Source organism: Geotrypetes seraphini, chromosome 2, assembly GCF_902459505.1.
Source record: "Geotrypetes seraphini chromosome 2, aGeoSer1.1, whole genome shotgun sequence".
Classification (NCBI taxonomy): Eukaryota; Metazoa; Chordata; class Amphibia; order Gymnophiona; family Dermophiidae; genus Geotrypetes; species Geotrypetes seraphini.
In genome coordinates, this window is record NC_047085.1 from 377,562,448 (window position 1) to 377,574,917 (window position 12,470).

The following is a 12,470-nucleotide window of genomic DNA, read 5'->3' on the forward strand; positions in this document are numbered from 1 at the left end:
ATAAGCTATTATTATGATGGACTTGTGAAATATACTCCTTAATTCTAGGATAAGCAGCATAAAATCTATTTTACTCTTTTGGGATCTTGCCAGGTATTTGTGATCTGGATTGGCCATTCTGGAAACAGGATACTGAACTTGATGGACCTTCAGTCTCTCCCAATATGGCAGCTCATATGTTCTTATGTAAATATTAGCATAATATTGTCATTTAAAAAGAAAAAGAGATAAGGGAGAAGGAAAATTCCCTTGAATTGGAGCATTAGGAGGGAAAGGTGAATTAATTTTGTGATATTTTTAATGTCGGATCAGCAGTAACTAAGTTTAGTTAACAAAAGACTTGCATCAAGTGCTGAAAAGATCTGCTTAGCAATGTCATGACACTGGTGTTAAGCTGATGCGTTTTATATTTATCCTAACATCCTGTAGCTCTTTGCAGAGGTATCAACCACACAAGGCTAGCTACTGTAGTATTCTTATGCATTTAATCAGTGAGCTGGCTCACAGGGGCTCCTGTCTAAATAGGTTGATTCATCATCATGAATGCTGTCAGTTCAATGCAAACCTTGGTAAAAAAAGAGTTCAGAGAGCCCGACTCCCCAGTTGAGACTGGTTGGCATTTTCACAGTGCAGAAAATATCTTGCTTGTTATCTGAATCCCCACAATAAATAACTCTCCCAAACCAGGCAGGGTTAGTTGTTCCTCAGAGATAGATATGTGCATGTTCTTCCACATTGATTTAACAAACATAACAAATTCAAATCTTTTTAAATGCAATGTGTCATGTAGGGACCTTATTTTGAGTAATGTAATTAGATGCATTATATTTTTAAGCATGGTCACACAAAGCTCTTAAAATCACTAGTGAAACATCAGGTAAACCACTGGCGGGGCAGAGTACCCCCTCCTCAGGCCAGAACACCCCCCTGCAGCTGTCAGTTCTGCTGGTCCCCTGCCCTAGAACAGAGGTTGACGTCAGAGGGGGTGGAGGCCGGTGTAGTCGACGGCTGCATCCAGGTGAACCACAGACTTGCAACTGCTCCAGCACCCCTGAGCTCCCTGCACCTGGGACAGACCGCCCAACCCCACCCCTACCCCACCTATGATACACCACTGACTGAAAATGTGCCAGTAGCTCCATGAAGACTAGAAGGTTCAAAGTTAGTGCCTGTGCTAATATGCTTTTCTGACTGTGAGATCTGTAGCTGAAATTGCAATGCAGAAACTAAGAAGGTGGAGGCTGACTGAATTTAGGGTAACTAGTAAAGAGCTCTAGCAAGGCACCAACAGGAGATAATCAAAGATGTACAATACGTCCTCAGAGAATCAGGCTTGTCAGTATTTCTAAGCATTATTCTTCCATGGTGTGGCCATCTATTGTAGATGATCTCTCTGAATGATAAAAGTGATGTTTTCTCACAGAATGAAGCTTTACATATCACAACTCCCAGGTATTAGGTTCTAAGCCGCGTTTAGTTCAACAATAGAAGTACAAATCATAGGTATACAGTTTCTTTCACCAAAATAATCCAGGTACAGATCCAGAGGCCCCTGCAGGCCAAGAGCAAGGGCTTCTGTTCTGAGCTTTAGATCCAGCCTTGAACTGATGAGAAATTTGCAGGGGGTGGAAATCTTGTCCATCAGCTCACATCTTTTTGTGTTATATATAGTGAACTTTTATACCTAGTGTGTGGGTATTTTCTGAGTTCCAAGCATAGCACTTTGCAGCCATCAAGTTGATTAAAATTAGACACACAGCCATATTTTGGATGATTCACATCCTCCTAATGATTTTTTGATAAGAACCTAGATAAATGATGTTACAATAGTCTAAAGTACTTAGAACCAAGGACTGCACAATCAAGATGAAAAGTCAAGATATGATTTAATTGTGCGAAGCTTCCAAAATGTGAAAAAACTTTTCTTTACTAGAGCAGTGATTCCCAACCCTGTCCTGGAGGAACACCAGGCCAATCGGGTTTTCAGGCTAGCCCTAATGAATATGCATGAGAGAGATTTGCATATGATGGAAGTGATAGGCATGCAAATTTGCTTCATGCATATTCATTAGGGCTAGCCTGAAAACCCAATTGGCCTGGTGTTCCTCCAGGACAGGGTTGGGAATCACTGTACTAGAGCATCAAGTTGAGCATCGAACAATAAGTTTCAGTCAAGATACATACTCCTAAGATTTTAATAACTGCACTGATAGGATACTTAATTCCATTCAGTGTTAAAGAATTTTCTATAGTCTTATTAGCTGGCCTTGCCAAAAAAAAAAAATCTTTGGTTTGTTAGAGTTTAATTTTAGTCTAAATTCCTTTGAACATTGCTTAACAAACATAATTATGGATGATACAAAATGTTGAGTATCCGATGTTAACGAAGAAATAGGAACTACAATAGTTATATCATCTGTATAATTATGTAATTTCAAGCCTAGACTGGTTAGTTTATTGCCTAAGGATGCCAAATAAACATTGAACAGTGAGGGAGAAAGTGGAGAACCCTAAGGAACTCCACTTATATTACTCCAGACATGAGAATATTGTTCAACACTACAAACCACAGCCCGGGATGCTAAATGCTCTGACATTGCTCTGACGCTCATAGGAATTCTTTGAGTGTTGGAACATTTAACACTCCAGGGCCATGGTAGAAACCTCTACTGTGGCTTAGTAAAAGGGAGGGGACTGAGTATTAAGTAGACAAAAGAGAAAAAAAAAAAGAGATATCCTGATAGGCAGGAACATTAGAAAGAACACACCCATAGGGAGGCAGACTCTCTTCAGGAAAAACAGGAAGAAGATCAAGAAGAAAGTCAAAACAGATGACGCAAAGAATCCAAGAAAGCTCAATGTAAGTATGCAATGGCCTTGTCTGGTTTTCAACATCCTCCATTAAATCTTACCATTACCCTTCGTCATTTCACCAATTATACCACTGCATAGGTTGTTTATATTGTCATCTGTGTATGTCAGCTTCTTTATGTAGGCAAAGACAAAGAGGATGTTAAAAACACGAATCATTGAACACAGAAGCAGTGTTATTCGCAACATTTTGTCAGCCCCTCTAGTACAGTGGTTCCCAACCCTGTCCTGGAGGACAACCAGGCCAGTCGGGTTTTCAGGATAGCCCTAATGAATATGCATGGAGCAGGTTTGCATGCCTGGCACCTCCATTATATGCAGATCTCTCTCATGCATATTCATTAGGGCTATCCTGAAAACCCGACTGTCCTGGTGGTCCTTCAGGACAGGGTTGGGAACCACTGCTCTAGTACAACATTGGATATCAGCAGGCATTCCTTGGATGACGTACAATTCTTTGCTGTCAAACATGCGGCCCCTAGATAGCGTGGTGGCAATGTGGACTTACAGTTACTTGAAGAAGAACAAAGATTAATTTACGAACTGAATATCATTACTCCTTTTACTTAATGCTGAGTTAGACTTCAAACCCTTTCTGTAAAACATGCAATGTTATTCTTTTACCTTGTTGCTCATTTATACTACTACTATATATGTTTGCTTGTCATAGTTGTATTTTAGTTTTTAGGCAATTATTTTTATATTTTTTCTTATTAGTGCATCATATGATTAATTCTAGTGTTTGCCTTACTGAGATGTTTTCAAATACAATTTCACTATTCTGATTTTCTTAAATTACTGAATATCAGCACTTAACTGTATAAGTGTCGACTGCACCCCTAGACCACCCACAAAATAGCCAGCTCCCCGTTTAGCAGTCTAGTTGGTTAAGTTCTGCTGAATATCAGCAGGCAGCCCTGCACAAACAATTTCACTGGCCAGGAGCCGTTTTTAGCCAGTTAAATCACTTTCTGCCTCTTCTATCGAACTGCGATAGCTGTGTTTAGCACGGGGAGCTGCGCTGAATGGCCCGCCGCTGCTCCCGACACTCTTGGAGTTCCTATGAGCATCGGGAGCAGCGCGGGCCATTCAGCGCAGCTCCCCATGCTAAAAACTGCTATCGCAGTTTGAAAGAAAAGGGGGTTTGAATATTGAGCCGGATAGTTTTTAATGGGGGTTATATTACCATATCCTTTTTTGTTGTTTTTAATTTTTATTCTAGTGCAACAGTGCTATTTGTTATTTTTATCATATGAGCAATGTTATGTCATCTGTGATATAATTATAATGCTATCATCACCCTATATGTTATTACATGCTCTCCTCACCCATTCTGAGAGAGATAGTAAAGTCAATTGTATGCTATTGGAAATCTTTGTAGAAATTACTAGCTCCTGGAGATAATTACCGTATTTTCGCGGATATAACGCGCGCGTTATACGCGTTTTTACCTACCGCGCATACCCCTCGCGCGTTATATGCCTGAGCGCGGTATACAAAAGTTTTTTAACATAGTTCCCACCCCGCCCGACGCCCGATTCACCCCCCCAGCAGGACCCGCTCGCACCCCCCTCACCCGAACGGACCCGCTCGCACGCGCTCCCCACCGCACCCGCATCCACGATCGGAGCAAGAGGGAGCCCCAAGCCCCTCTTCCCGGCCGACTCCCCGACGTCCGATATCCCCTCCCCCCCGGCAGGACCACTCGCACCCCCACCCCGAAGGACCGCCGACTTCCCGACAATACGGGCAAGAAGGGAGCCCAAAACCTCCTGGCCACGGCGACCCCCTAACCCCACCCCGCACTACATTACTGGCATGAGGGATCCCAGGCCTCCTGCCCTCGATGCAAACCCCCCCTCCCCCCCCCAACGACCGCCCCCCCCAAGAACCTCCGACCGCCCCCCCAGCCGTACCCGCGACCCCCCTGCCGGACCGACCCACGACCCCCCACCCCCCTTCCCCGTACCTTTGGTAGTTGCCGGACAGACGGGAGCCAAACCAACCGCCTGTCAGGCAGGCAGCCAACGAAGGAATGAAGGCCGGATATGGCCCAATCCGTCCCTAAAGCTCCGCCTACTGGTGGGCCTAAGGCGCGTGGCCAATCAGAATAGGCCCCTGGAGCCTTAGGTCCCACCTGGGGGCGCGGCCTGAGGCACATGGGCCCAACCGACCATAGTGTCTCAGCGCGCGCCCCAGGTGGGACCTAAGGCACCAGGGCCTATTCTGATTGGCCCACGCGCCTTAGGCCCCACCAGTAGGCGGAGCTTTAGGAAGGAATGGGCCAATCCGGCCTCATTCCTTCGTTGGCTGCCTGCCGGACAGGCGGGTTTGGCTCCCGTCTGTCCGGCCAACTACCAAAGGTACGGGGAAGGGGGGTGGGGGGGTCGTGGGGGTCGGCCAGGGGGGTCGCGGGTCGGCTGGGGGGGCGGTCGGAGGTTCTTGGGGGGGGCGGTCGTTGGGGGGGAGGGGGGTTTGCGTCGAGGGCAGGAGGGCCTGGGATCCCTCCTGCCCGTAATGTAGTGCGGGGGTAGGGGGTTAGGGGGTCGCCGTGGCCAGGAGGGTTTGGGCTTCCCTTCTGGCCCAACTACACAAAGGTACGGGGAAGGCAGGTGGTGGGTGTCGTGGGGGTCGCCAGGGGGGTCGCGGGTCGGCTGTGGGGACGGGCGGAGGTTCTTGGGGGGGGTAGTGGCGGTCGTTGGGGGGAGGGGTTTGCGTCGAGGGCAGGAGGGCCTGGGATCCCTCCTGCCCGTAATGTAGTGCGGGGTGGGGTTAGGGGGTCGCCGTGGCCAGGAGGGTTTGGGCTCCCTCCTGGCCCGATATTGTTGGGGAGCTCGGCGGGTCCTTCGGGGAGTGAGAGTGCGAGTGGTCCTGCCGGGGGGGGGGAGTGTATCGGACGTCGGGGGGGGGGGGCATCAGGCTTTCAGTATGGGGACAGACCTTCCATAGGGGGGACAGGACTTCAAGGGGGGACAGTGCACGGAAAGTCAGGGGGGGGGAACGGAGAGTCGGGACAGCGCACGGAAAGTCAGGGCAGGGCACGGAAGTCAGGGGGGGGTGAACGGAGAGTCGGGAACAGCGCACGGAAAGTCAGGGCAGTGCACGGAAGTCAGGGGGGAGTGAACGGAGAGTCGACGGACAGCGCACAGAAAGTCAGGGCGGGCGAAAGGAGCGTCGGGCATCATTGCGCGGCTATACACGTGAGCGCGGTATACAAAAGTTTTTGTACATATCATCGTGATTTCTGCGCGCTATACCCGTGTGCGCGTTTTACACGGGTGCGCGTTATATGGCTCTCTCATTATTTTACATATCACATAGTTTAAATATATCACACTTAGGGCTCCTTTTACAAAGGTGCACTAGCGTTTTAGTGCACGCACCAGATTAGCGTGCATTAGCCAAAAAACTACCGCCTGCTCAAGAGAAGCGGTATCGGTTAGCACGCGCGGCACACTTTAGCGCGGGCAATTCCACGCGTTAATGGCCCTAACACAGCTTAGTAAAAGGAGTCCTAAGTCTTACACACAAAACATATCACACTAGTCAACCCTCTTATTATCATCCCTCATTAATCCCTACACCCCTACATGAATCCTTCATTCCCTTGACGCAAATCGCTTGGTGCTTCCTGGTCCGAAACAGGCTCATTATGACTCCACCAGAGTTCTGGTTTCTATTTTGTCACACCAAAGCTATGAAATGACCTCCCATACCCCTGCCCCATTTGCTAAACTTAAGACTCTGGTAAAGACTTAATCTTTTTTGTAAAGCGTTTGATTGTTTAACAGCCACCTGATGCTTCCTCTGCTATATTTTCTCTCTTCCCTTGGCTTATTCCCCTGGCGAGGACTCATGGGGACACCACACATGCATACTATGGGTTCCTTTTACGAAGGTGCGCTAAGCATTTTAACGCACGCACTGGATTAGCGCGCGCTAGCTGAAAACATACTGCCTTCTCAAAAGGGGGCGGTAGCGGCTAGTGCGCATGGCAATTTAGCGCGCGCTATTCTGCGCGTTAGGGCCCTAGAGTGGCTTTGTAAAAGGAGCCCTATGTTTTTATTTCTAGCCTTGTATGAGTGTTTGCTCTTTCCTATTGTATTTTATGGAGCTCCTTTCCTTATTTCATGATATTTTACTATTTTTTTTACTTTTTTTTATTTTAAGAATTTCTACACCGTCTAAGGCCTAAATGGTTTACATGGTATTACATACATAAATTTGTAAAACAAAATAAAAACATATAAACATGAATGAGCAAAACCTCAGAAAATCAGCAATAGGAAGATCAAAGCCAAAAAAAGACATACAAACAATTACGAAAAGGTTCTCAAAAATCAGCAGTCATGAGGAATCATTATCTAGAAAAAGGCATTTACAAACAATAGTGTTTTAAGTAATTTCCTAAAAATGCCTTTTTCACCACATTTCTGTACACAGCATTGAACCATTCGCTGGAAAATGCAGTATATCAAGCATATATAAACCATAAACCATGTATGTTTTGGCACATACACAATTTACACTAGCACATATATTTATATGCCTGTTTTGACCCTGATGATATTTTAGATGTTTATAATTCTCTAAAATGATATTGTGTTTCCCCAGAAAAAAAGACCCTCTCTTATATTAATTAGGGGCCCAAAAAAGGCACTAGGTCTTATTTTCGGGGATGTCTTATCTTTTTCATGTAATGATCATCTCTCCCTTCCTCTCCTCCACCTCAATTCTTCCTATTTCCTTTCTCTCCCCACATGTGCAGCATCTTTCCTCCCCTTTCAACCATCCCCTTGTGCAGTATCTTTCTAGGCCCTCCCTCCCATCCCTTGTGCAGCAGAATCCTTGCAACTTCGATCCCTCCCTTCCCCCATCCCCCCATGTAGTATCTTTCTATCCCTCTACCACTGCCACCGTCGCGCACCTCCCCCCCTCCGCCCGCTGACCCATCTCTCCCTCCCATCTGAACCGCAAGACAGGAATATCTTATAATAAGCTGGCAGCGTCAGCACTCAGCAGTAATCTACACAGGTTGCTTTGCAGCTTTCTATCTCCCGGGCGTTCCTCTGCCGCGCTGCTGATGACATCATCAGCAGAGGAACGCCCAGGAGATAGAAGGCCGAGAAGTAGCCTTTGTAGATTGCTGCCGACGCTGCCGATTTGTTATAAGGTATTCCTGTCTCGCGGTTCGGATGGGAGAGAGACATAGGTCAGCGGAGGGGGGGGGCGCGCAGCGGTGGGGGTAAGTGCTGCTGCTGCTGCTGGCGACTAGGCTTATTTTCAGAGGTTAGGACTTATATTAAGTACCTACCCCGAAAATCATGCTAGGGCTTATTTTCGGGGAAACACGGTAGCATGCTGCCACATGTAAACCAGCACATAAACATCCATTCTCATGGTTTTTAGAACAGGCTCTATTCATCAGATCCTCTTCTAAAAAATGAGTAAAAGGAGTTGGGACTTGATATACTCTTTTTTTTTCTGTGAGATTTACACAATCAAAGCCGTTTACATATTTTAGGCAGGCACTTATTTTGTACCTAGGACAATGAAGTGTTAAGTGACTTGCCCAGAGTCACAAGGAGCTGCAGTGGGGATCAAACACACAACCTCTGGGTGCTGAGGTAGCTGCTCCAATCACTAAGCCACTCCTCCACTAGTAGAACTTGAGATGTCTCAATTACTATTTTATGTCCTTTCTAAAATGCTGCATTAAATCTCTAGAACAACGTATTTGTACAAATGATGACACTATGGGCTAGTTTTCAAGAAAGAAAATGTCTAAAAGGTGGCATAAAGGGGGGGGGGGATGGACATTCTTCTTGCAACACTTCCAATTCACTAGTTTTCAGAAACCTGTTATTCCTAGATGGATATCTGTGCATGTTCATTCCGCAGTTCATCTAAATCTCAAGGGGTGTAGTGTGGACAGCATCTGGGTGGGCTTATGACCTGGACATTTTTCTGCCATCATTGGAACATTTAAGAATACATCCCAGGCACAGATTACACTTCTCCATCCGTATTCGCTGTGAACCGCAAATACAGAAAAACTGCAAATAACTTTTTCATATGTTGTTCGCTGTTTTCTATCAAAAACCATCGTGAATATGGTGAAAACCACGAATACGTGATGGGAACTTGGCCTTGTTCCAGAAGGAGATGCAAAACACGGTGAAGAAAGTGCTGGGAATCAGCGATTTCTCTATGCAAGCTGATGTAATTTGGGGGGAGGAGCCAGCGAGCTAAAAACCGTGAATAATAGAAAACTATGATACGGAGGGAGAAGTGTAGATATCTGGGGCTAGATCTGTTTTAACAACAAATAAGTGCAAAAAGGTGCCCAAAATGACCAGATGACCATTGGAGGGATGTAAATTTGATCCCCCACCCCACACCCCAAATATGTGAATGAAACAGTACATACTAAAATATCTGAGTGAGTACTGTATGCCCAGCCCCAGACAGGGGTAAAGGTCTCATTAAATAGGGTAGCAAAAAATCTTCTGGTTTGCTTCTTAATTAGAAATTAAACTTTACAGCCTGTTTAGATTAATTATCGTGCATCTTCTAGGCCATAAATCCTTCTTGCCATGATACAGTTGACTTTGTGATTATCATGTGCATTTTTACAGTTGTACATACAAAATTAGGATTGTCATAAAAGGAAATGAGAGAGTAGAAGTGTAATGGTTAACGCAGAAGGCTGAGATCCTAGAGAACTGGTTCAATCCACACTGTAGGTCGTTGTGATGCTGGTGGTTTAACAAATCAGTGGTGACCTTCTGTATCCAGCTGCCACTGCCTACATAGCTTTTGAAGAGCCACCCAGTGGCAGCACATCCACAAGGTAGTTGCTGGGGGGTTTCTAAGCCTCACCAGCTATAAACACCCCAAACCTTTCCTCCGTGTACAGTGGCGTAACGAGGGTATGAGGCGCCTGAGGTGGTGGTGCCCTCCCCCACCCTCTTCTCAGCCCCCCACCCCCCTTCGCTCCTTCCCTTCCCCGTTCTGCCATGCACGTACCCCTTCCCTTCCCCCCCGCACCTCTAAAACATTCCTGACGCAAACAGCATCCCCAACCTGCTGCTCGCACCAGCGTCAGCTCTTATGACGTCCCTTCCTAGGCGCAGGTCCAGGAAGTGACATCAGAGGAAGAGCCAATGCTGGCATGAGCAGCAGGTTGGGGTTGCTGCTCGTGCCCAAAATGTTAAAGAGATACAGGGTAAGGGAAGGGGGGTGTTGCGGTAGTGGGGGGGGGGCGGGGAAGGAGCAGGTGAGCGGAGAGGATGGGTGCCAGTGCCCCCCACCGAGACGATGCCTGGGGCAGACCACCCTCCACCCTCCCCTTACTACACCAGTGTCCGTGTACTGTTCTTTCGCCAGCAGCAATCCACATGGCTGATATATAGTGCTCATGTTGGCTCCACAGCCTTTATTCTATCTCTGCGGAAATGGGAAGTTGTATCAAAAGGATGGCTGTGTCAGTCGCACTGCTCACTCCCGACAAAGATCGTCATACGGAGGAGAGGTTTTTGGAGATTTTAGCTGGTGGGGCTTATGGACCCCCACCAACTACCTCATAGATATGCTGCCACAGGGTGGGCCTGGACCCACCCGTGGCTACGCCACTGTTCTGTATGCGCACATAGCAATATCAACAGCAGGAAGGCTCAGTCCTATCATTTACTGAGTATTTCACACAGGGGCCTGCTTTTTGGCCCTTTATTTCAGCCTCTATTGACTTATACAAATGAGGACTAACAATGAGAGTCTGCACATGGCCATACATCCCCTCCACATTTTGACAGGCTGCCCCTGACAGCAAATTTAATATGTTGTAAACCTCACCCCTCACCATGGGTTCCTCATGCTCTCTGAAGTGTCTTAAGCAGGGATTGGCTACATTTTTCACTGTGAAACATGATCGTGCTGCAGTTTACCAGTTCTTCAGGGTATTTGCTGTGATATTTTTAGCATTGTCGAGAGCAAAATCCCCAAACATAATTTTTTTATAAAATTGTCATTACAGGACATAAATGCTTCAATGACAAACAGTACAGTGACAAGCAAGCCCCCAGTAACCCTTCGGCTGGTGGTCCCTGCGAGTCAGTGTGGATCCCTCATCGGAAAAGGTGGTTCCAAAATCAAGGAAATCAGGGAGGTAAGCTGTACATTTTTCATTAACTCCAACTCCACCCAAATTGCTTGCGACTCTGACTTCACAGCCTTGCTTCTTATGGGTGTATACCTGAGCCCAACTTTGTAAGAGCTATTTTCCATGTATAAAACATGCCTTTTATAAGGAAAAAGTATAATAAAAGTCACTCCACAAATGTTATATGTTAACCATACCAGGAATTTAAAACAAAACATATAAGTGGTCAGTATCAAGTTCCAGCCCTATAAGAGGTTTTGAATGCTGACGCATTAAGAAATCAGAATGTAGTTATATATCCTTGGCATTGATTTCGACAGTAAGGTACCCAATTACAATGTTTTTAGAGGGCCTTTCTCTTTTTTTAATACAGATTTGTTTGGGGTTCAGGGCCAGGACCAAGAGGTTGTGGCACCCCAGACCAACTTTTGTGTTTGTACCCCCTCACACCTCCCCGACAATGCTCCACTTCCCATTCCCTACCTCCAACCTTGGGCTGCTCAAATAAACTATATACATCCAGGAAAACCCAGACATGTCCTCTTTTTAGAGGACTTTTCACAACCCTGCATTTGCTGAAGCAGTTTAAATGCTTCAGCATCTTGTGCCTCTCTAGAAGGTACATTACGATTAGATGTTGCGTGTCCAATCTCAGTGTGCCTTGCAGTGGTGTAGCCAGACAGCCAATTTTGGGTGGGCCCAAGCACAAAGTAGGTGGGCACAAAGTTTTCTCTGCCCCACCCTACCCCCACCTCAAAATATAAATACTTTAGCTAATGAGGATCCCCAAGCTCTGTCAGCTGAAGACTTTCTCTGAAGGTGGCCAGAACGCCCTTTTACTAAGCTATAAAGGCGACAGCAATAAGGGGCATTTTCGATAGGACGTCTAAGTCTAATTTGGATGTTTTGAAAAAAACGTCCAGAAATCCAGTAGAGAAATTGTCCATTTTCAAAACAGCCAGACATCTATCTTTTATTTTTGAAAATGGCCAAAAAAGATAGACATACTAAGGACCAAAACATCTACATAGGTCATTTTCAAAAATAAAAACATCCACATGAAAAAAAACGCACAAAAGCAAGTTTTGTAGATGTACCCAGCTACCTTGTCTGATCACGACAGAGGACTCCCCATCAGTTCAGCCAATTTTTGGTGCAGTCCTGCCAGCTCAGCTGATGGTGAATTCCCCTGCTAGGATCATACTGAATCGGCAGGAAGAAAAAACATTTGTCTTTCCCTCCCTCACACCTACTGATCCCCCTACACCCTTCCTGACATCTCCCTGACATCTCCTCACATCCCCCGACATCCCCAAACAACACGTACCTTTGGATGACAAATTGGCAGGAGGAAGCCCACTCCCTCCTGCTTATAAGGCCACATGTTTAGAATGACGGGCCTTCCCTTTCCCAATGCATCCTGATTGGCTCAAAATCT

At 46.3% G+C, this 12,470-nt stretch overlaps 1 protein-coding gene across 6 annotated transcripts in view; it reads left to right on the forward strand.

Moving 5' to 3' along the window:
• LOC117353978 (poly(rC)-binding protein 3-like) overlaps positions 1-12,470 on the forward strand; it is a 342,700-nt gene that overhangs the window by 268,146 nt on the left and 62,084 nt on the right. For all 6 annotated transcript variants that reach the window (XM_033930638.1, XM_033930637.1, XM_033930639.1 and 3 more), the window contains one exon: positions 10,907-11,038. In XM_033930638.1, the coding sequence (XP_033786529.1) occupies positions 10,907-11,038 (132 nt within the window). The remainder of the gene's footprint in view (positions 1-10,906; positions 11,039-12,470) is intronic.